Raw genomic sequence first — 20,833 nt, 5'->3', positions numbered from 1 at the left:
TTACATTATAATATAATACTCTTTGGTGCTTTCGGCAGTCACGTAGGTAGAAAAATAAAATACATGTAATAAAAAGTAAATATAAAATAAAATATTTTTTATCTGTATTTTTTCTACGTACGTGACTTTACCGAAAGAACCAAAGAGTATGGATTCCCGCAGTCACGAAAGCTTCAAATCAAGATTATAATATAAAGTTTATACGAGAGCCGGGGGCTTATGGGACCCCGGGTTCCCTCCATGAGGTTCAAATGCAGCGGTGAGCCACGCTTGGCCCCGCTCTGTTTTTGCAGTTGGCCACGTGATCTGCTCACTGTGACGTGTCATGTCATTCCACCCCCCGCCCCGTCCCCCCTACCCCCCGCTGCCCCCCCCCTCTCCAACATACACCCCAGAAATGTTATTAATTGGCACAATTTGCACTCGAAAAAATTTCAATTCAGTTCCGAATCGTGACATTTTTTTGTTCCATCCCCTTTGGATTATTCCTCTCGGTTGTTACATCTTTCTTTCGTGTTGGTCTGGCCGTGAGTTGCGTACATCGGCGTGCAATTAAGCATCACGTCTTGAATAGCCGATTTACGTTTATGTATTTTTAAAATCTCAATTTAAATTCTGGCTGTGCAAGAAGGAGCAGAGACGGGGGAGGGGAGAGTCTGTTCCCTCTGAAGTCTCCAACGCCGTTAGCCTTGCTCTCATTTACAAGGCGGTCAATCGCTGCATACTTGCCGGCCACTCCTCCATCTTCATTGCTTGCTGCCAGCTCATGCATTTCGATTACCTTTGCATTGCCGCGACCTGGAGAGTCTTGGCGTCGCTCGCGAAACTTCTTTGCGAATTCTCTTTTTTTATTTTATTTTTTACTTAAGAAACCCGCCGCTCCGCCACACGCGCTCACTCGCACGCGTGTGGCGGAGCGCGTTTGGCGGACACGCTCGCTCGCACGCGCTTTCCGAGGGATCGTTCGTCCGAATCTTGGTTGGTTGGGGGATGGGGGATGAACGCAGATCGATCAGCACTTCGGGGTTCCTCGATGATGAGATGACATCCTGCCAACAGCAAGTGGCGATTATCTGAATCGGTCCTGGTCCTCCCCCCTCGGTCGACTCGGCCTCAGATGAGTAGCTGGTGCGGTGTGTAAACGTCACCACCGGGGGGACAGAGGCGGCGGTGCGTGCCCCTGGCCATCCCCCCCCCCCCCCCCCCCCCCCCGTGCGCCGTGCCGGCCTTCGTAGACGATCGCCGACAGCACTTGCCCCAAATGTCTGTTCAGGCTATACTGAGGATCTTTTGTCTTTGTGCGTTCATCACTGACTCAGGACCATCGGTGCAGATTGATTCTGGCCATGGATCATTTGCGTTCGGGAGGGGCACCTTTTGGAGTTAAGTGAAAACCCGCTGCTCTGAACTCTGCTCTCAGTGGAGCGATGCTCCATTTGCCGCGATTGCCGGCGATGTAATTACGTTCGGCACGTTCGCTTTCACCTCTGCACTCTGCCAAGGCTGGGGAGAGTTTTGCTCAGCCCCGCACGGTTCCACGCCGGGCGGAGCGGAGAGGGGTCATTCCGCACCACCGATTGGCACGGTTGGCCACGTACGGTGCGAAAGAAGTTCAACATATATACATCCCATACCAAATCATCGGGGCAACCGTGAAAAGAAAAGAGCTGCATAGCTCATGGGGATTCCTCCTGTCCGAATAAAGATTCTGATTTGGGACCAAAGTTTCACATCTCGTGGTCAACTCTTTTGAGGTTAGAGTTGTCAAGGTTCGGTCTTTATCTTTGACCTCAGCCTCTTCAAAAGCCCGTACCTATGGGTCTCCAAGTGGCCTTGGAATGAACTTTAACGGTAATTTTAAAGACTCCAACAAGCTGTGCACTTTCCTCGCCGACAAAGCAAACATTCTCCTTCCTCCATATGGTCTATGGCCTCAAAACACAGGTCGACTTTGTATTGACGCCTCGTTGGACCAAGCCAAGTAACTAGCGAGGGGTTTAGGAATAGGTTTTCACCCTTTTAACTGGCACAAAAACTGACACCTTTATTCAAGGCATCATGTTTGCAATAACCACAACACAAGCAGTCAAAATGCAAACAAAAAAGACAACTCTGATAATAATATGCACTGTCCTTGAATTTGATTGGTCCAAACCCGAGACGCCTTTTGGCGTCTTCTGGTCCAACACCAATGGAGACTAGGCTCTAAGAAAAACCGTCTCGGGTGTGGACCAATCAAATTCAAGGACAGTGCATATTATTATCAGAGTTGTCTTTTTTGTTTGCATTTTGACTGCTTGTGTTGTGGTTATTGCAAACATGATGCCTTGAATAAAGGCGTCAGTTTTTGTGCCAGTTAAAAGGGTAAAACCTATTCCTATATCTTGTTACTGGCAAAGGAGGTCTCATGAAATAGCGAGGGGTTCTTGAGAGCTCCAGCAGTCGTGAAGAGAACTTTCACGTCTCAGCCGAATCGCAATTGTTTTACAACGCAACGCATGGGAAGAAGCCCTCTAATGGAAACAAGCAGGAGCTCGATCCCAACGCTGATGCCTGCTGCATATTTGGCGTGTGCAGTGTCTCTGTCTCTCTCTCTCGCTCCTCGTGGTCGCGTGGATTTTTTTCTCCGTGTCCTCCAGGTGTTTCCCTCCACGTTCGGAATCAACGTCACGCGTTTAGAGTACCTGGCTGCTCTACATTTCCACGCAATGAGCCACTTTGTTGAGCTATCATTTGTGATGGCCAGGTCGCGTCTGAAAAAGAAGCTACATGGCTCGGTGGGGCCTTATCAAGTAAAAGTAAAAATATTTTGTGCCAGTTAAAAGGGTAAAACCTATTCCTATATCTTGTTTCTGGCAAAGGAGGTCTCATAATGCAAATGCTCACCCCGAGCCCTCAATACTCTGATAGTGCGCTGTTTTTGAGTTGCACGCCTTTTGGCGTCTTCTGGTCCAACACCAATGGAGACTAGGCTCTAAGAAAGGCTGTCTCGGGTGTGGACCAATCAAGTTCAGGGACAGTGCATATTATTATCAGAGTTGTCTTTTTTGTTTGCATTTTGACTGCTTGTGTTGTGGTTATTGCAAACATGATGCCTTGAATAAAGGTGTCAGTTTTTATGCCAGTTAAAAGGGTAAAACCTATTCCTAAAAGTAAAAATAGTCTCATTTTAATTTTTGTTCATTTTCTTACCTTTCCTTCACTTCGCATCCCTGTCGTGTCTTTGCTGTTGCAACTATTGTGACTCCCCCTTTACTGGACATCTGTGAAAATACATATTCTGATTCTGAAGCGAGTGGACTCACAGCCCCGCCGACCCGCCCCCCCCCCCCACCCCGTGCCACTTCCGGTCAACAGATCAGCACGATTCCTCCCCAGTTGATGGAGGTCTAACTCAATCAGACGTAGATAAAGAAGTCGGACAGCTGTACAAGCTTGGGCGTTAAGTGCGCAGGCCTAATGAAGGTCGTGTCAATTACAGCATCGCCCGAGTCCCTGCGCCCAGAAGCTCCGCCGCTTTTATTCCACCATGCGAGGAGAGAGCAGAAGTTTGAGAAATGTTAATGTCTTATTCTTGGTTCTTTCGGTAAAGTCACGTTGAAGGGAAACAATAAAATAATAATATATATAAACAATACAATTCTCACGACTGCTTGTGTTGCAGTCGAAACGTCGTGAGAATTTTATTGTTTTATTGTTTCCCTTCAACGTGACTTTACCGAAAGAACCAAGAATATGAATCACTGCAGTCACGAAAGCTTTAAATCAAAATTTAAATGTTGATGCATTACGCTTAATGAGGAATTCCCCCTTACCCCCTCCCCATCTTCGCTGCCCCCCCCCCCCACTCCGCCTTCATCCTCCCCCCTTCGATGCGGGGTTTGTTAAGGGGGGGGGGCCCGTCAGGCAGGTCACCCTCACGGCGAGCTGATGAGTGGTGCAGGAGCCGGTGAGATCAGATCTTTCAGACGGGTGACAGAAAAGTTGATTGGTTCGGTCATGTCATGTCCACGGATAAATAAATAAATAACATGCTGTATGGGGGGGGGGGGGGCTGGAAAATGGTATTAGAATGTTAAAATCGATACGATCGTAATGAGAGACCTGTTACCGTTAGAAGGTGTGGCCGGGTTTGTTTGTTTTTTATCTCGGCCTTACCTTTTCGGCATTCGCGTTCGGCAAAAAATTATAAAATCCCAAACATCCAGGGCCAGAATATTTACAGCAGCATGGGAGCCCCAGAAGTCACGTGACTGCTCGGGCCCCCCCCCCTCGCCTGCGAGAGCACTTGGGCCACAGTGGGGGGGGGGGGGGGGTGAGGCAGGAATGGGGGGGGGGATCAGCCGAGGGAAAGGGAGATCTGACAACAACAACAGCAACAATAACAACCACCACCACAAACGGATGATGAAGCGACAGGCACAGAGAGAATGAGACAAAGAGGTACAGAGCGGTGATGCGGAGAGAAAGGGGGAGGAATACGGCGAGACGCATAAACGCGTCGAGAGACGGCGAGAAAGAGGCACGGCGGCTCGGACGCAGGCGGTCGCCGAGTGACGCGCGGAGGAAGGCAGAGTGACAGTGGGAGACATTCTTCGGCTGTCCACCGCAAACGGCTACGCGCGCGCCGGTGGGACGAGAGCCACCAGCGCTTGAGCGGAAGCATCGGCCGCACTGTGGGCAAGGAGTCGCTGCTTCGTCTGCTGAATGGGATTCGTGTTGTGGCGTAGCTGCTGCCGGCGTTGATGAAAGCGACAGGAAGGTTTTTTTTTCCCCCCCCTCCTCTTTTTATTCAGCCCTCTTGACCGAGTCGGCCACCACAGCCACTTCTCCACTGCTTACGATTGGCTTTGACATTTTCTGCCATGCGTCCACGTTAATATTGGCTGTCTTGAGGTGTCAATTTAAGGACGTCTTTGTAGCACAAGTGGGTCTTCACCCGGGGTGCACGCCACCCCCTTGGGGGTGCGAGATGCCGTTTCTGGGGGGTGCGAGACACGGGGCCAGATTTTTTTTTTAGAAGGTAAATCATCGAAAACACCAAATTAAGCACGGGCACGTGAGTACGACGACTTTGTTTAATCAAACGCCTATTTATTTATTAACATTGAACACTTTTTTTAACGATCGACTACCAAAGGGGTGCAGGCTACAGGGAAGTTCAAGACTCACTGACACAGAGGGAAGCGGAAGACTGAGGGGCATGGAGCCAGAGAGACAAGGCCACACGTAGAGAGACAATAGGGTTTCCCCCTTTTTTTCTGGCAACAAAACGGTTGTGTTGAGATGTCAAAACACCGAACTGAAACCTTGTACATGGAATCATGTCTGCATTAACCACATATACTCGTGGTCAGAATGCAAACACAATGCTTGTGGTCAGAATGCAAACAAAAAGCATACTCTGATAATATGATGCATTGTCCTTGCGACTGATTGGTCCTCTGGTCTAACACCGTTTGAGACGAGGCTCACAAGAAAGCTGTCTCTGGTGTGGACCAATCAGTTTCAAGGACAATGCATCATATATTATCAGAGTATGTTTTTTGTTTGCATTCTGACCACAAGCATTGCGCTTAATGCAGACATGGTTCCTTTTAAAAGGTTTCAGTTTGGTGTTTTAACATCTTAACACAGCTGTTTTGTTGCCAGAAAAAAAGGGGAAAAACCCTATTATGGTATTTTGGTACTGGCAAAGGAGGTCCCATGATGTAGAGAGACAAAGCGAGACAGAGCGAGAGGTACAGAGAGACAGAAACAAAGCGAGACAGATGGAGAGACAAAGAGACGGAGCATGTCCTGGGAGACTGAAGGAGACACACATTTCCCTCATGCTAATATTCAGGTTGTGCTGTACCCAACAGGGGTGCGATGATTTATCTCCTCTCAACATACATAGAATCGGTGCGATTCAGGGTCACAATTCAACGTGCTGATATTTTATTAAAAGATTTTTTTTTTATTTCAGTAACATCGTGAACCAAAAACAAAGCAGTTCCGCTTACAAAGCACAGAACAGCAGAGGACAGCAAACAGACCCCCTCCCCGAAAAAAAATAATCCGGGCAATCTGCTGCCAAACATGTTTCATACGTCCCACATTAGTCTGATTGCATTAGTGTTATTGAATTGGCAAATATGTGGGTTTCGAGCTAATAACAATATCCAAGACACGCGGTATATTAATCACAGTGTAGTATCTGCATACCTGTAAACCCATACGGTTTATCCTGGGAAATTGAGTAAAACATAAAATGTATCTATTTGGTTGTGTTTCTCCCTGGTGCTGGGAATTTATAGGACGAACGTTGAGATTTATAACGGGCACGGGATGACCAATAAGGTCTGAATTGGTCTGTAATAAGCTAGGGCACTGATAAGGGGTTGACAGGTATGTAGTGGTGAGTATACTAGTTGTGAGTCGAGTGGTGAGTGAACTAGTGGTGAGTGTCTATTTGTTTGTGTTTACTGCCTTGTGATGGGACTTTGTAGGATGAACGTAACGATGTTTAAGGGGAACGGGATGACCAATAAGGTCTGAATTGGTCTGTAATAAGCTAGGGCACTGATAAGGGGTTGGCAGGTATGTAGTGGTGAGTATACTAGTTGTGAGTCGAGTGGTGAGTGTGCTAGTGGTGAGTGTCTGTTTGTGTTTACTGCCTTGTGATGGGACTTTGTAGGATGAACGTAACGATGTATAAGGGGCACGGGGTGACCAATAAGTTCTGATTTGGTCTGTAATAAGCTAGGGCACTGATAAGGGGTTGACAGCGATGCATCGACTGCACATTTGCTCTGCAAACACGAAGAAGCAAAGAAAAAAGCCGCACGCTCTCAAAGGTGAATAAATAAATCACCCCGGATCACCTGACGAGGTCGGTCGGTCGGGCTCGCGCGTGACTACGCACGTTGGAAGCCGTCACCGCTATCGCGAGTTTGTGCGGGGGCGGTGTCGGGACGGAATTCGGTCGCCGCGGATGCAGCTTTGGAGTTTGCCCGTACGTGGTCGGGTTACTCGGGGACGCGTACGTACACACGTGCGTGCGTGCGTGCGTAGGTGCGTACGTGCGTGTGTATGTTGTATGCGTATGTTGTGGGGGAGCGGTAGTGCAGCGGTTTAGCGCCCTGTGCTATGTGCCCGTCGACCCGGGTTCGATTCCCGCTCACGGCCGACACCAAGTGACGATAATTATCTGAACCGGTCCTGGGCCTCCCCCCTAGGTCAACTCGGCCTCAAATGAGTACCTGGTATGGAATATAAAGATCCCCGCTCGGGAGACAAAGGCGGCCGGGCGCGGTGCTGGCCACCCACCCTCTCGTGCGGAGTGCCGGCCTTCATAGGTGCTACTCGCTAACAGCACTTTCCCCAAAAGTCTGTTATGGCTATATTGGGGATCTTTGTTTTTGTTTGCACGCTGAACTTCTTTCGCACCGTACGTAGCCAACCGTGCTAACCGGAAGTGCGGGGGAAGGACAACAAACTAAACGCGAAAAGCAGCTCTAAAGAATAAAGTTTTTTTTAATTTAGATTTAAAAGTGCATTGCTCCATTGGCTGCCTCAGATCGGAAGAGCGTTCCAGACGGCGCACCTGAGGGCGCGCGATGCGGTGACACGACGAGAGAGAGTATCTGCCGCATTCACAGCAGACCATGGTGCAGCAAACATGAGAAGAAGATCAATTATATCGCAAATGATCCCCTTCAACCTCATACGTGCGGTGAACCCACCAATTGCCTGTAGATGCAATAAGAGTGGCAATTTGTAACATCCCCCGCCGCACAATATTCCCTCGCCCTCGATTGGAAACAACGCAGCGCCGCGAGGAGGAACCACGGACGAGCAGGAACCGGCGCTACCGGCAATTGCCCAAGCTCTGCGGTCCTCTATATATTAACCCTTTCCCGTTCCGAGACGTCTGCAAGTTTGCAGGGTGCATGCGTCCCGTTCACCGCCGAATCGCGGAACGCGCAAAGCGGTTCGGAGTTACATTTTACTTAGAGGGGCGCGGCAGCGCCCGTCGTTTTTGAAGACGCCGCACTCGCCGCAGAGAACCGTAGCGACACGACCGCCGCTCTACGATAGCTGGCGCCAAACCGTGCCACATGGCCCTGTTGGGAGCCTCCGTAACGACACATTACGTCATCGGAATGGGAAAGGGGTTTAAAGGAATGTGGCGCCCGTTGTGTTGCCACGCACGCCCAACGTGCGTGATGACTCAGCGGCAAGAGGCACCCGACCTTAGAACGACCTCGAGTCATCGTTTGTTTTTGTTGTTGTTGTTGAGATTCTGAGAAGGGTTGACGATGTCGTAGAAACGTCGGGGGGTTGCGTGCCAGGCAAGTTTTTGGCGGGATCGGGTCTCCACACAGCACGTGGCTCCCAGGAGTTGCAGGAGTGGATGAGACTTAATCGATGGAATAAAAGACAACAACAACCACAACAACAAAAACCTACGGATAAAAAGGAACTGTGGGGTGATCGGATAAAATAAAGAAAAATCTCAACGCACGCTAGTTGAAAATCCGTGGATGAAATCAGACTCCCAAGGCGGAGAGCGAGTGGAAACTGAGCGTGATGTACGTCACGTGAGGTCCGAAGCATCGATTCCCCTTTGGCAAAATGGTGAATGTCGCGCCAGCCTCTATTGGGTTGAGAGGGGGGAGGAGCGGGTCACGTGATCCCATTACATGCAACGCCTACGAAATAGAAAAATCATCGATTCGTACGCGTGCAATTGGACGCGTACGCATCTTTTGAGATTAAGGATAATCAATACTCCCGGATGCGTCATTAAAAAAAAAAAACACCCCCCCCCCCAGGTACAGGTAAAAGAGTGCAAAGGCGCAGCCCCCCAGCACAATTGCTTGGCTCTCACGCCCACTGCTGGCGGAAGCGGTCCCACACGAGAGGGCGCACCGGAGCGGCGTTCTTTGGGGCTACTCGCGTACGGTTGGCCGGTGCCCACGCATTACCACCCCTCCCCCCACCCGTACGTGACCTGCTTGCCCATCGGCTAACTGTGGCGTTTAAACTTTAATCTTGCCGGGTGGACAAGGGGTAGTAGGGAGGGGCGCGGGGGGGGGTTCACGGAACTTTGTGTTTGGCTGCTGCTCTTAATGCCCACGTGGTGATAAGTCGCTTCGTTGAGCTGTCATTTGTGATGGCCAGGTCGCTTCTGAAATAGAGCTATGTAGCTCAGCGGGGCCTTACCTGGTAAACAAAATATATATATGGAATAAACTGCCGCAGCGAGAGATCGGTGACTTATGGATTGCAAGTCCAGCGCGCTGACAGTGACTACGGCGACAGCATCACAATCGATGCCCCAGTATCGACTACAAATAGATGGTCCTGAGTGACTGATGTATATTGTCACTTAAGTTTTAAAGCAATGATGGGAAACGCAGATGAGTTAGTGGGCCGCGTAAGCGTCCCTCCTTCACCTCGGTGGCTAGGAGATGTTAGCTACCTCGCCTGGTATGCAGGAAGCCGTCGGTTCGATCCCTACCGTGAAGCCTGCTGTATATTTGGAGTTTGCATGTTCTCCCCTTGGTCGTGTGGATTTTTCTCCGGGTCCTCCGGTTTTTCCCCTCCACATTTAGAAACACGCGCTTCGAGTATTTGGCTGCTATAAATGTCCACATGATGATAAGCCGCGGTGGCTAGATGTTAACTGCCTCGCCTGGTGTACAGGAGGTCGTGGGTTCGATCCCGACCCTGACGCCTGCTGCTGCTGTATATTTGGAGTTTGCGGCGTCTCTTTTCCCGTGGTCGCGCGGATTGTTCTCCGGGTCCTCTGGTTTTTCCCTCCACATTTAGAATCAACGTCACGCGTTTAGAGTATTTGGCTGCTGAAAATTTTAACATAAGCCACTTCGTTGAGCTATCGTTTGTGTGCCAGGTCGCCTCTGAAAAAGGGCTATATAAATCAGTGGGCCTTACCTGGTCAAATAAAACATTGTTTAGTTTAATGGTTTAATTTATATTATTCATAGTTTTAATAGTTTAGTTTCAGCAGGCCACAAGTTTGAAATCGTGCTTGTGCATTAATCGTGACCTCACGCAAAAGCCTAAATACACTTAAACCTGGCCACTGATGAATTTACATGAATGTACACTGATTTACAGAGCATCTCCATGCAATCACATCTCAAGATCCTGCGCAGAACAATGGAGCGAACACGGGCATCCTGGAGTCGAGGATACCGCTTCATTTACTTACTCAGTAGAGAAAACGGGATGGTCAAGTGGCAGCGAAAAAATTCGTGAACCGCACTCTCATCTTCGTTAGCGGCAGTGTTGATGATGCAGGTTGTGGGTTGTATTTTAAGGGAGCTACTGATGGGCTATGTGTTGCTAGGCCCAGGATATATGTCCATCCAGAATCAGAATCTGTATTTATCCTGGAGAAATCCGATGAGCTCTGAAGCTCAAACAATCCTGCAACTCCGATTAGCACAGTTGGCTATGTATGTATGCGAAAGAAGTGCAACACACGTACAAAAAAAACCCGATAGGAGCGCAAGGAATAGGGAAGGTAAGCAAATCATCCATCTGTTCATTGCAGTCCAAGGACACCTGACATGTTTTCATGAAATCGAAAAACAAAATCGAACTCAATCTACGCGAATCTCTATGAAACAACGTGGCCAGCTTGCCGTTAACAACGGCCACACGTTACTTAACCCCGTGGCAACAATTGTTCACGATGTCGGTTTTTTCTGACATTTAAAACGATCACAGTTACGGCTGGCGGATCAGCGCAATTACCGCGCACGCGTGTTAGGGTTGCGTGTTAGGGTTGCGTGTTAGGGTTGCGTGTTAGGGTTGCATGTTAGGGCTGCGTGTTAGGGTTGCGTGTTAGGATTGCGTGTTAGGGTTGCGTGTTAGGATTGCATGTTAGGGTTGCGTGTTAGGGTTGCGTGTTAGGATTGCGTGTTAGGGTTGCGTGTTATGGTTGCGTGTTAGGATTGTGCGCGAGCCGGTTTAATGTGCGCGAGTGTGTGCCACGTTGTTCCTTACTCACGTTCATTACGTAGACCCACGTTGTTCATTACATAGACCCACATTGTTCATTACGTAGACCCACATTGTTCATTACGTAGACCTGCATTGTTCATTACGTAGACCCTCGTTGTTCATTACGTAGACCCACATTGTTCATTACATAGACCCACATTGTTCATTGCATAGACCCACATTGTTCACTACGTAGACCCACATTGTTCATTATGTAGACCCGCATTGTTCATTACGTAGACCCGCATTGTTCATTACATAGACCCGCATTGTTCATTACATAGACCCGCATTGTTCATTACATAGACCCACATTGTTCATTACGTAGACCCACGTTGTTCATTACCTAGACCCGCATTGTTCATTACATAGACCCACGTTGTTCATTACGTAGACCCACGTTGTTCATTACCTAGACCCGCATTGTTCATTACATAGACCCACGTTATTCATTACGTAGACCCACATTGTTCATTACGTAGACCCACGTTGTTCATTACGTAGACCCACGTTGTTCATTACGTACACCCACGTTGTTCATTACGTAGACCCGCGTTCATTACGTAGACCCACGTTGTTCATTACGTAGACCCACGTTGTTCATTACGTAGACCCGCGTTCATTACGTAGACCCACGTTGTTCATTACGTAGACCCACGTTGTTCATTACGTAGACCCACGTTGTTCATTACGTAGACCCACATTGTTCATTACGTAGACCCACGTTGTTGATTACGTAGACCCACATTGTTCATTACGTAGACCCACGTTGTTCATTACGTACACCCACGTTGTTCATTACGTAGACCCGCGTTCATTACGTAGACCCGCGTTGTTGATTACGTAGACCCGCGTTGTTGATTACGTAGACCCACGTTGTTCATTATGTACACCCACGTTGTTCATTACGTAGACCCACGTTCTTTACGTAGACCCGCGTTCATTACGTAGACCCACGTTGTTCAGTACGTAGACCCGCATTGTTGATTACGTAGACCCACATTGTTCATTACGTAGACCCACATTGTTCATTACGTAGACCCGCGTTGTTGATTACGTAGACCTGCGTTGTTGATTACGTAGACCCGCGTTGTTGATTACGTAGACCAACGTTCGTCACGTGTGCTCCATGCAGCGGAATCACAGACTAAGCGGAGGCAGTGTTTATTGGATTGCCTTCGCCAGCTCCTTTAGATTTGTTCTTGCGCACCGCTGCCCACGCGATCGGTTAATTTTTCATTTTAATTTTTACACCACACAATGACGAGTTGCATGCCAAGAAGAAACATTCATTTTTATGAAATCATTTTTTTTCTTTTTAAACACAGCCGCTGCAGATTTGCGTGATATTTAATCAAGACTTTGTTTTAAAAAAAATGTCAAGATTTTGTTGAGTTGATAAATGTATTGGCAGTGGTGGTGCTAATACTGCGCATGTGAGGGCGGAGATCAGTTAACCCGTACAGTATCTTGCGCAGCAATAGTGGCCAGTAGGTGTGCACGTAGGTTGTTCAACTTATTTCGCACCGTACGTAGCCAACTGCGCTAATCGGATGTGCAGCGGAAGGACATCAAACTAAACACAAAAAGCAGCTCTATGGGAATGAGTTTTCAATCTTGATTTAAAAGTGCATATTTCCCAGTGGCTTGCTAATATCGGAAGAGCATTCCGGACGGCCGCAGGAGCGCATCTGAATTGCGCGCGATGCGGCGACCATCTTTGTTCGATGGCTTAGCCAAAAGCCGCCGCGAGGATGACCGGAGTTTGCGCGACGATTTATGTTCCGTGACGAGATCAGCGAGGCATTTTGGTTCATTTGCGGCAAGCACTTTGCGTGCAATGAGTGCGACCTCACAACGTGCCCGTTCGTCGACCGGAAGCCAACGCAGCTCGGCGAGCACTGGATGGGCACGGTCGGATCTGTACATAGGTGGGATGACCATAATCCCATGCCCCTCGATCTGCCGTCCTAGGCCTTGAGTGCGTTCGAGTCGGCGCCTCTTCAACGGCAAAGCCACGCAAACTCTCTCCTGAAGCCCTCTCGTCATGGCCAGCAGCAGCAGCAAATCTCGTAGAGTATCGCCACACACAGCAACAGAATTGCCCTCCGTAGCTTCTCCAACTCAACGCAATGTGCCAGCAGCATTGAACATTTTTTTTTACTTTCGATTGGGAGTTAATTTAGAAAAATACGTTTCGATTCTTGAATGGTTCGTCTGTTACTTAATATCCACTCTGAGGGAACTGTTTATATGCCCGGTGGAATAAGAGCCTCCAACTCTTACGAGCCACCTCTGGCCTTTTCGATGTGCCATGAAGATGGCCCATTGGCCCGAAAATGTTGCCTACGTATTTTTTTTTTATTTTCAGGCAACGGTGGTATTGTTGCGTGTGGCCGACACACCGTTGTACTTTCACGTGGGGTCAGGTGCGGAGATTCTTCTCACGTGGCTCAAGAAGGACTCGACTGTGCACCGGCGGACTCCTAACATCCCGCTGGCCAGGGCCCCCCCATCCCCCTCCGATCGTCACTCTTGACTCAGCGTGCTGCACCCTGACAACCCCCCCCCCCCGTGTGCTCCTGTTGTCATTGCAGTGCTGAGCATCGGTGAGGGAGGCTTCTGGGAGGGGACGGTGAAGGGACGCACCGGCTGGTTCCCCGCCGACTGCGTGGAGGAGATCCCCATCCGGCACGAGTCTCTGCAAGGTACGGACGCTCGGGGGAGAGGGGGGGGGAGGCGCCCGCCGCCTCTCGCGCCCGCGCTGGTTGAGTCGGCGACGCGCACACGAAGGCAAAGATCCCCAGTATAAGCCTGTGACGGACTGCTGGGGCAAGGGCTGTTAGCGAGTAGCACCTACGAAAGCCGACACGGCACACAACGGGGTGGGTGGCCAACACGACGCACGGCTGCCTTCGTCTCCCCGGTGGCGATGTTTTTACACACCGCACCCAGGTACCCATTTGAGACTTAGTTGACCTAGGGGAGAGGCGCAGGACCGGGAATCGAACTTGGGGCATAGCCGGGTTTGTAGCGCAGCGCGCTAACCGCTACATTACCACACACGCGCACGCATGCGCACAAACGCAATGCACAGGGGCTGTTTGGTGTAAATGATCGCTTTGGTATTGCATTCCCCTGGCGCAGAGAGATGGAGAGAGAAGGAGAAAATGATGGGATAAGAATAGGCTTTACCCTTTTCGGGCAGTAAAACAGTAGGCTATTTGGATGTTCAAGTAACAAATAGACACACCTATCGCAAGGCATCGAGTCTGCCACTTCCACGTTTGCCTGCACGGTTGAGACCAAGAGGCCCCTTGTGGCGACCGCCGGTGACGACGCTACATTTCGCCATCGCTTCTTCTGCCAATTCTTACCTTATTGTCTTACCTTATATTCACGGAGCACCTTAGCTCAAGCCGCGCTTTACACAACGTTTAAAGAGCATCAACAGGAACCGAGAGGTTTCGACGGACGGCAGGGCACAGCGCAAGGGCCGAAGAATGAGCGACCGTAACAGAGAGCACGTGGGGGTCAGGAAAGGGCTATAGGGGAGGGACGGGAAGGAGTGGAGGGGCGAGGGGAGCGAAGCGGAAGGGAACGGGCGATGGAGACCGTTTCCCCCCGATGTCTACTCCAACGGCAGCGTCTCACCGTCCTGTGGCTTTCGGGTGACCCTCTTGGGTCGCCGCCGACCTACGGACGGCGGCTCCAACGACTTTTCCGATAACCTCCCCTTCCTCCGTCCTGCACGCGTGCCCCCGCCGTGCATCGCAACGATCTGATCCCGATGATATCCACAACACAGTATGCATGCCGCATTTCATCACGAAACTTGCTCACCCCATCACGCCACAGAATTCCTCGCACCTTTGCCGGAGACGTTGCCCACGTGTTGTTCAACCGCCAGTGTCTCACCCACTTTCCGTCTGCTTTGCGGAGGTACCAGCTCTCCGATCCGCAGAGTAGCGCAGATATCAATCCTGCCTCGTGCTTTCCCTATCTCTTCACGCCAAGGCAGACTTGTGTAACTCTTCCCCAAGTGTCTTAACGTGAAGTGGGTCAGAACTTTTTTGGGCAAACTGGGAACAAGAAAGTGGGCATTATATCCAGGTGGGCTGCTGCTGCTGCTGCTGCTACTTCTGATGGAGTGGGGGCTGCCTTTGGGTGGGACAGACTTCAATGTCAACTTCAATCAAGCGGAAGTCGATTGCAGCTTAGAGGATAGTGGATGGAGAACGCACGAGGCGGTGGCGGGGCTGGGACACGGCGTGATGACGCGAGGGTTCGGGGCGGGGATGGGGAGCGGTAGGGTGGGGGGGGTGATGGAGTTTGAGTGGCTGGGAAGGAGGGAGTGGGAGGGGGGGGTGATGGATGGAGGGAAGAAGGGAGGGAGGGGGGCCAAAAAATATATTGTCCACTTAATTATTGATTTCGGTGACTTGCTTACCTTTCCTATACCTTTCACTCCTATCGATGTTGATGTTGTTTGTTGTTGTTGTTGTAACTTTGTGATCCGCCCCTACTGGACATCTACAAAATAAAAAAAATATCTTAATAGCTAAAAAAAAGAGGGAGGGGGCAGAGAAGGAAGGAGGGAGGGAGGGAAGGAGAGCAGAGCGTGAAATCTTTTGTGAAATCTTTCATTTAAAAAGGGGGTGGGTGGGGGGGTTAAAATAAAGTAAAGCATTAAAAAAACTACAAAAACGAAATGATGAACGATGCAAAGTGCCGACTACACCGAGCATCTTCTTGTTTCCTCTGATCGTAAAAAAGGAGGGAGGGAGGGAGGGAGGAAGGGAGGAAGAGAGGGAGGGAGGGAAGGCTGTAGAGAAGGAGGAAAGAGGGGAGGGAGGGTGGGAGGATGAGAGGGAGGGAGGCGTCACGAGGGAGCAGCACACGCGTGTGGCGTGGAAACGAAGTGCTCATCTCCCCCCCCCCCCACGTCCCTCCATGGCTCCACTGGATAACTGCTGCAGCCACACTCCTCGTTAGGTCTGCAACGATGCATGAGTTCGTTGGGCTAAAAATCGATCGCTACGCTTGAGACGCACGTCATCAAATTGTGCGTCTGTGTGCATAAGAATCCGTTATTTAAGATTAATTTACTTTTTTTTGTTGCAAATGTTATCTTCAGGCTAATGGAACTAACAAGACGGAACGAAAGGGGGGCAGAACTCACAAGGCAGACAAAATCACAAGCGAGATGGAAAAATCTAATTGATTTTCGCCCAGAAATGTTGACGGTTCATGAATTTACAGGGACGTTGAGCCGGAATCAAAATCTTTGCTTAGACTGGAGAAATCCGATGAGGTACAAAGCTCTTTTTCACAGATGCCCTTATTAAAGTCTGCCAAGCGCGAGTTCGCTTTTCTTACAGAGGTATTCGTCGCGGGCGTAGAAATCGAACTATTGCATAAAAAAATACCCAAATCGCGCGTTGTGTTTACCCTGACATTTAGCAGCGTTATTTTTACGCGTCGCATTTTAAACAATTGAACAAACGCGGCCCATCAATGGTCACCGTCGCTGGCCTCGTCTCCAACTAACCTCGTGACCTTTCCTGGCGTCACGGACGTCCAATAGTTCACGAACCGTATGGGAGCCTCGAGATGGAACCACGTTCCCCCTCGTCCTTCGATCACCTCGAGTGGCTCTCCCCCCCCCCCCCCTCACTCACCGCTCTCTCTGCTCTACCTCACACGCTCTCCACTCCTGCAACCCAAGGGCTTGCTGATGAAACTTTCCAGCCAGCCTGCCCTCAAGGGAAGGTCACTCCCCCTCTGTTCTCCCAGGAAATCTCTTCCACTGGCCATCCGCACCGCTGAGAGTTTCGCCGCGGTGGCTAGGAGATGTTAACTACCTCGCCTGCTATACAGGAGGTCGTGGGTTTGATCCCGACCCTGACTCCTATTGTATATTTAGAGTTTGTGTGTCGCTCTCTCTCTCCCCATGGTCGCGTGGATTTTTTTTCCTCCGGGTCCTCCGTTTTTTTCTCCAAATTTAGAATTAACGTCACACTTTTAGCGTATTTCGCCGCTATAAATGTCCACGTGATGAGCCACTTTTGTTGAGCTCTCATTTGTGATGGCCAAGTCGCTTCTGAAAAAGAGCTGTAGAGCTCAGCGGGCCTTACCTGGTAAAATAAAAAATAGTTAATAGTTTAATTTTTAATTTAAAGCTTTCGTGACCGCAGTAATTCATATTCTTAGCTCTTTCGGTAAAGTCATGTTGAAGGGAAACAATAAAATATATATAAAACATAATAAAGGTTTTTTTTTTTTTTTTTTTTTTTTTGGGTTAGATCGCGTTAATTTATAAATGTGTCGTAACCCTCCACCACCCGACACGGCCAATCAGCAAAAAAAGTGTCACGTTGACAAAAGACAAATAATTCACTACTTCAGCCCACCGGTGTGTTGAAGAGTTAATCCACATTTACAGTTTGAGTACGACGTTTCGCTGGTAAATACTTCCAGCATCATCGGGCAATTCGCCAGAATGGTAAAGCCCTCGCTTGCTCCCGGTTTTATATAGAGCAGCAGGGTGACGTCATCACTTAACTCATCAGGTGCAGTGATTAGAGGCGGAGGGGGGGGTAATGTAATTATATAATCGATTAGTAATCAGTCATTGGTTATGATTAGTAATGAGTTGTAGATTAGTAATTCTTTAAATCAAAATGTAATGTGTATTATTTAATAATACGCTTCCAGGCCGCACTAAGCCGGTAGCTGTCAGAGCGATTAAAGTTATTCTTGTTCCTCTCAATTTCAATGGATTCTCTAATTAGTCTTTGCCAGTAATAATTAGTTTTACACACCACTGCAGCATTGTCAAAATCAATTGAGTGTCCTTGTTGACAAGCATGTTCTGCCACTGCCGACAGTTGTGTTTGAGATAATTTAATATTTCTCTGATGTTCTTTTAGTCTTACGCTGATGTTACGTCCCGTCTGCCCAATGTAGCAGCTGCCACATGAACAATTAATCCGATATACACCTTCTGTTGATGGATTAACTCTTCAACACACCGGTGGGCTGAAGTAGTGAATTATTTGTCTTTTGTCAACGTGACACTTTTTTTGCTGATTGGCCGTGTCGGGTGGTGGAGGGTTACGACACATTTATAAATTAACGCGATCTAACCCAAAAAAAAAAAAAAAAAACCTTTATTATGAATAATATTGGTCGCGAAAGCCTACGTGTTAAACTGATATATAAAACAATAAAAAAATCTCACGACGTTTCGACCATAACACAAACGGTCGTCATCACACCTGATGACGACCGTTTGTGTCGTCATCACACCTGATGACGACCGTTTGTGTTATGGTCGAAACGTCGTGATAATTTTTTATTGTTTTATATATATTTTATTATTTTATTGTTTCCCTTCAACGTGACTTTACCGAAAGAGCTAAGAATAGTTAATAGTTTAATAGTTTTTTTTGTTGTTGAGATTCAGACTCAATGCTGTCTTTCTCTTCTCCTCAATGGCAGAGTGCCTCCCTTCTGGTTCAATATTTGTGTTTGGGGTTTCGGCCACGTGGCCGTAGTTTTGTGTCAAAATTATTCCCCTGAACCCTCCACCACCCGACGAGATTGTCACTTTCATTACGATTTCATACACGGCCAGAATATCGATCAAATTCTGACCGATAAAGCTCCCCTCTCCCACCGGCGGTGGGCTTCAGGCTTTTCCACGACCGAATTCATCATCGGCACGCCACGACGTCTTCCTTCGGACTGCTTTGAGCTTCACCAGGCCGTGAACTTGGGGGGGGGGGGGCCCGGGGGGGGGGGCCCCCGCTCCCAAATTTCGACCTTCGTCGCCTAACGACGCTCAATAGCGCCGCTACGTTGAGGATTAATGGAACTACCACGATTCCTGACCCCAAAAACAAACATGGGGTGTGGGGGGGGTCATTGGATTGGCTACGAAGAACGTGCGTTTTGAGACCGAGTATATATTTCTCTCTCTCGATGAAGTGTCCCCAATAACCTCAACTTTGTAATGCCATTTTCCCCTCGATCTCCCCCTGTGCCCTGTGGCATCCGTCTCTTTTCACTTCCCCTCTGACAATGGCCCAAGAGGAGGCATTACTCTTCCCCTATCTCCTAAAGACACCGTGCGTTGCCCTGTTTGTACTGAATCTTGAGACGCGGTCCAATTTAGATGCTAATGAAATCGGAACCGCCCCGTGTTTATTTGTGCGCGCGGCTCTCGTGATGGCACGTGCGGTAGGCACGAGCGTGCAGTTGACCGATTGACTGCAGGGCCAGGCGCTGCCGTCACATCCTCAGAGTGACAAATGCAAAGTTTCCGCCCAATTGAATGCTAGGGTGATGCTCATCTCCTTTGGCAGTCCTGAATGAGCCAGTGGTGTGAATCCCACATTGCGTTGAAGTGTTGGTCAAACAACCCCCCCCCCACCACGCACCTGTAAATGGTGTATGTCACGTGATGCGACGTGTTATCTGCGCGACGTGAAATCACTAGCGTTTGACTTGGATTTGGAGCAGTTTGTAGCCGATGCCAGGGCTGTTTCTCTACGACTTTTTTTATTTATTCCACTGAAAATCGCACCCTGCGAATGCGACACGGGCAAATGTCGTCTCGCAGTGTTGCCACCAAAGCCAAGGGGCACCATTGTGGATAGTGTGAAGATGACTCGGAGATTGTGAATGGATTAAAGTTTATTGGGATTTCCCGGTGGGTGGATGCATGAAGTAAGCCGATGGGTACAGCGAGGGTAATATCTGTATGTATGTTGAACTTCTTTCGCACCGTACGTAGCCAACCGTGCTAATCGAAGGTGTAATGGGTGGATAGTGGCCGGACTGGGCCTATGGCAGGCTTCAAGGAAGCGACGATGACAAAGAAGAGGACAACAATGATGATGATGATGATTTGGAGGAAAGGAGATGACAATGACGACGAGGAGAAGGGAGGAGGGAGGAGGCAGCAGCAGCGATAACAGTGACGACGATAATAACGACATGGATTAGAGGTCAGAAAAGGTCACGAGATTAGTGGAGACGAGGCCAATGATGGTGACCGTTGAAGTGACCATAGGCCGCATTTGTTCAATTATTTGATATTTGACGGAAAAAAACGATGCGAAATTTCTAGATAAACACAACTCGCGAGTTAGGGTTTTATAATAGTTACATTTCTACACACATGACGAATACTTCTGTAAGAAACGCGAACACGCACTTGGCAGACTTTAATATGGACATCTGTGAAACTTATGGACATCTGTGAAACTACTGCACATCTGTGAAAAAGAGCTTTATAGCTCATCGGATTCCCCCAGTATTAATACAAATTCTGATTCTGAATATTGCTATGACGTGACAGCAGCTCAGGTTCCCATGTGTCTCTCAACCTTGGTCTACTACTCATGTATTCCACGAGCTACACGTGCTCACTTTTCTGTTGGAATCTGTGCCGAAGAGGTGCCGAACATTCCAAAAGTTTACGAGTTGACTTGAGGTCAGCGCGAGGAACAGAATGACTGAGAAGGCCTGCCTGCCAAAGTCGATAAGCGGGGCTCCAGGGCACGTCCAGCATAATTGATCTCTCAATCCGTTTGCGGTTTTGGCAGTTTGAAGTTCTGGCAGTAAACCTTAAGCAATCATTTAGTCCTCCGTTATTTGATCAAAACACCTGCGATGTATATTTACAAACAATTCTGCCGGTGCGGGATTGTTTGCTGACGCCGAAGTAGGCCGGACGACGATTCCGTACAAATGCGCGACGGTAATGTCACAGCAGTCGGGCCTCCGTTCCCCCAGCATTAAGGTA

At 49.0% G+C, this 20,833-nt stretch overlaps 1 protein-coding gene across 4 annotated transcripts in view; it reads left to right on the top strand.

Moving 5' to 3' along the window:
- The window catches only part of LOC116944325 (SH3 and multiple ankyrin repeat domains protein 2-like), a 375,705-nt gene that overhangs the window by 269,157 nt on the left and 85,715 nt on the right, over nt 1–20,833 (top strand). For all 4 annotated transcript variants that reach the window (XR_012942522.1, XM_076068527.1, XM_076068526.1 and 1 more), the window contains one exon: nt 13,617–13,727. Coding sequence is in view for 3 of the 4 variants with exons in the window: in XM_076068527.1 (XP_075924642.1) it covers nt 13,617–13,727 (111 nt within the window). In the remaining variant the exon portion in view is untranslated. The remainder of the gene's footprint in view (nt 1–13,616; nt 13,728–20,833) is intronic.

This window comes from Petromyzon marinus, chromosome 21 (assembly GCF_048934315.1).
Source record: "Petromyzon marinus isolate PM22_M1 ecotype Great Lakes invasive population chromosome 21, UKy_Petmar_22M1.pri1.0, whole genome shotgun sequence".
Lineage (NCBI taxonomy): Eukaryota > Metazoa > Chordata > Hyperoartia > Petromyzontiformes > Petromyzontidae > Petromyzon > Petromyzon marinus.
This window is presented reverse-complemented; position numbering and strand designations above follow the sequence as displayed.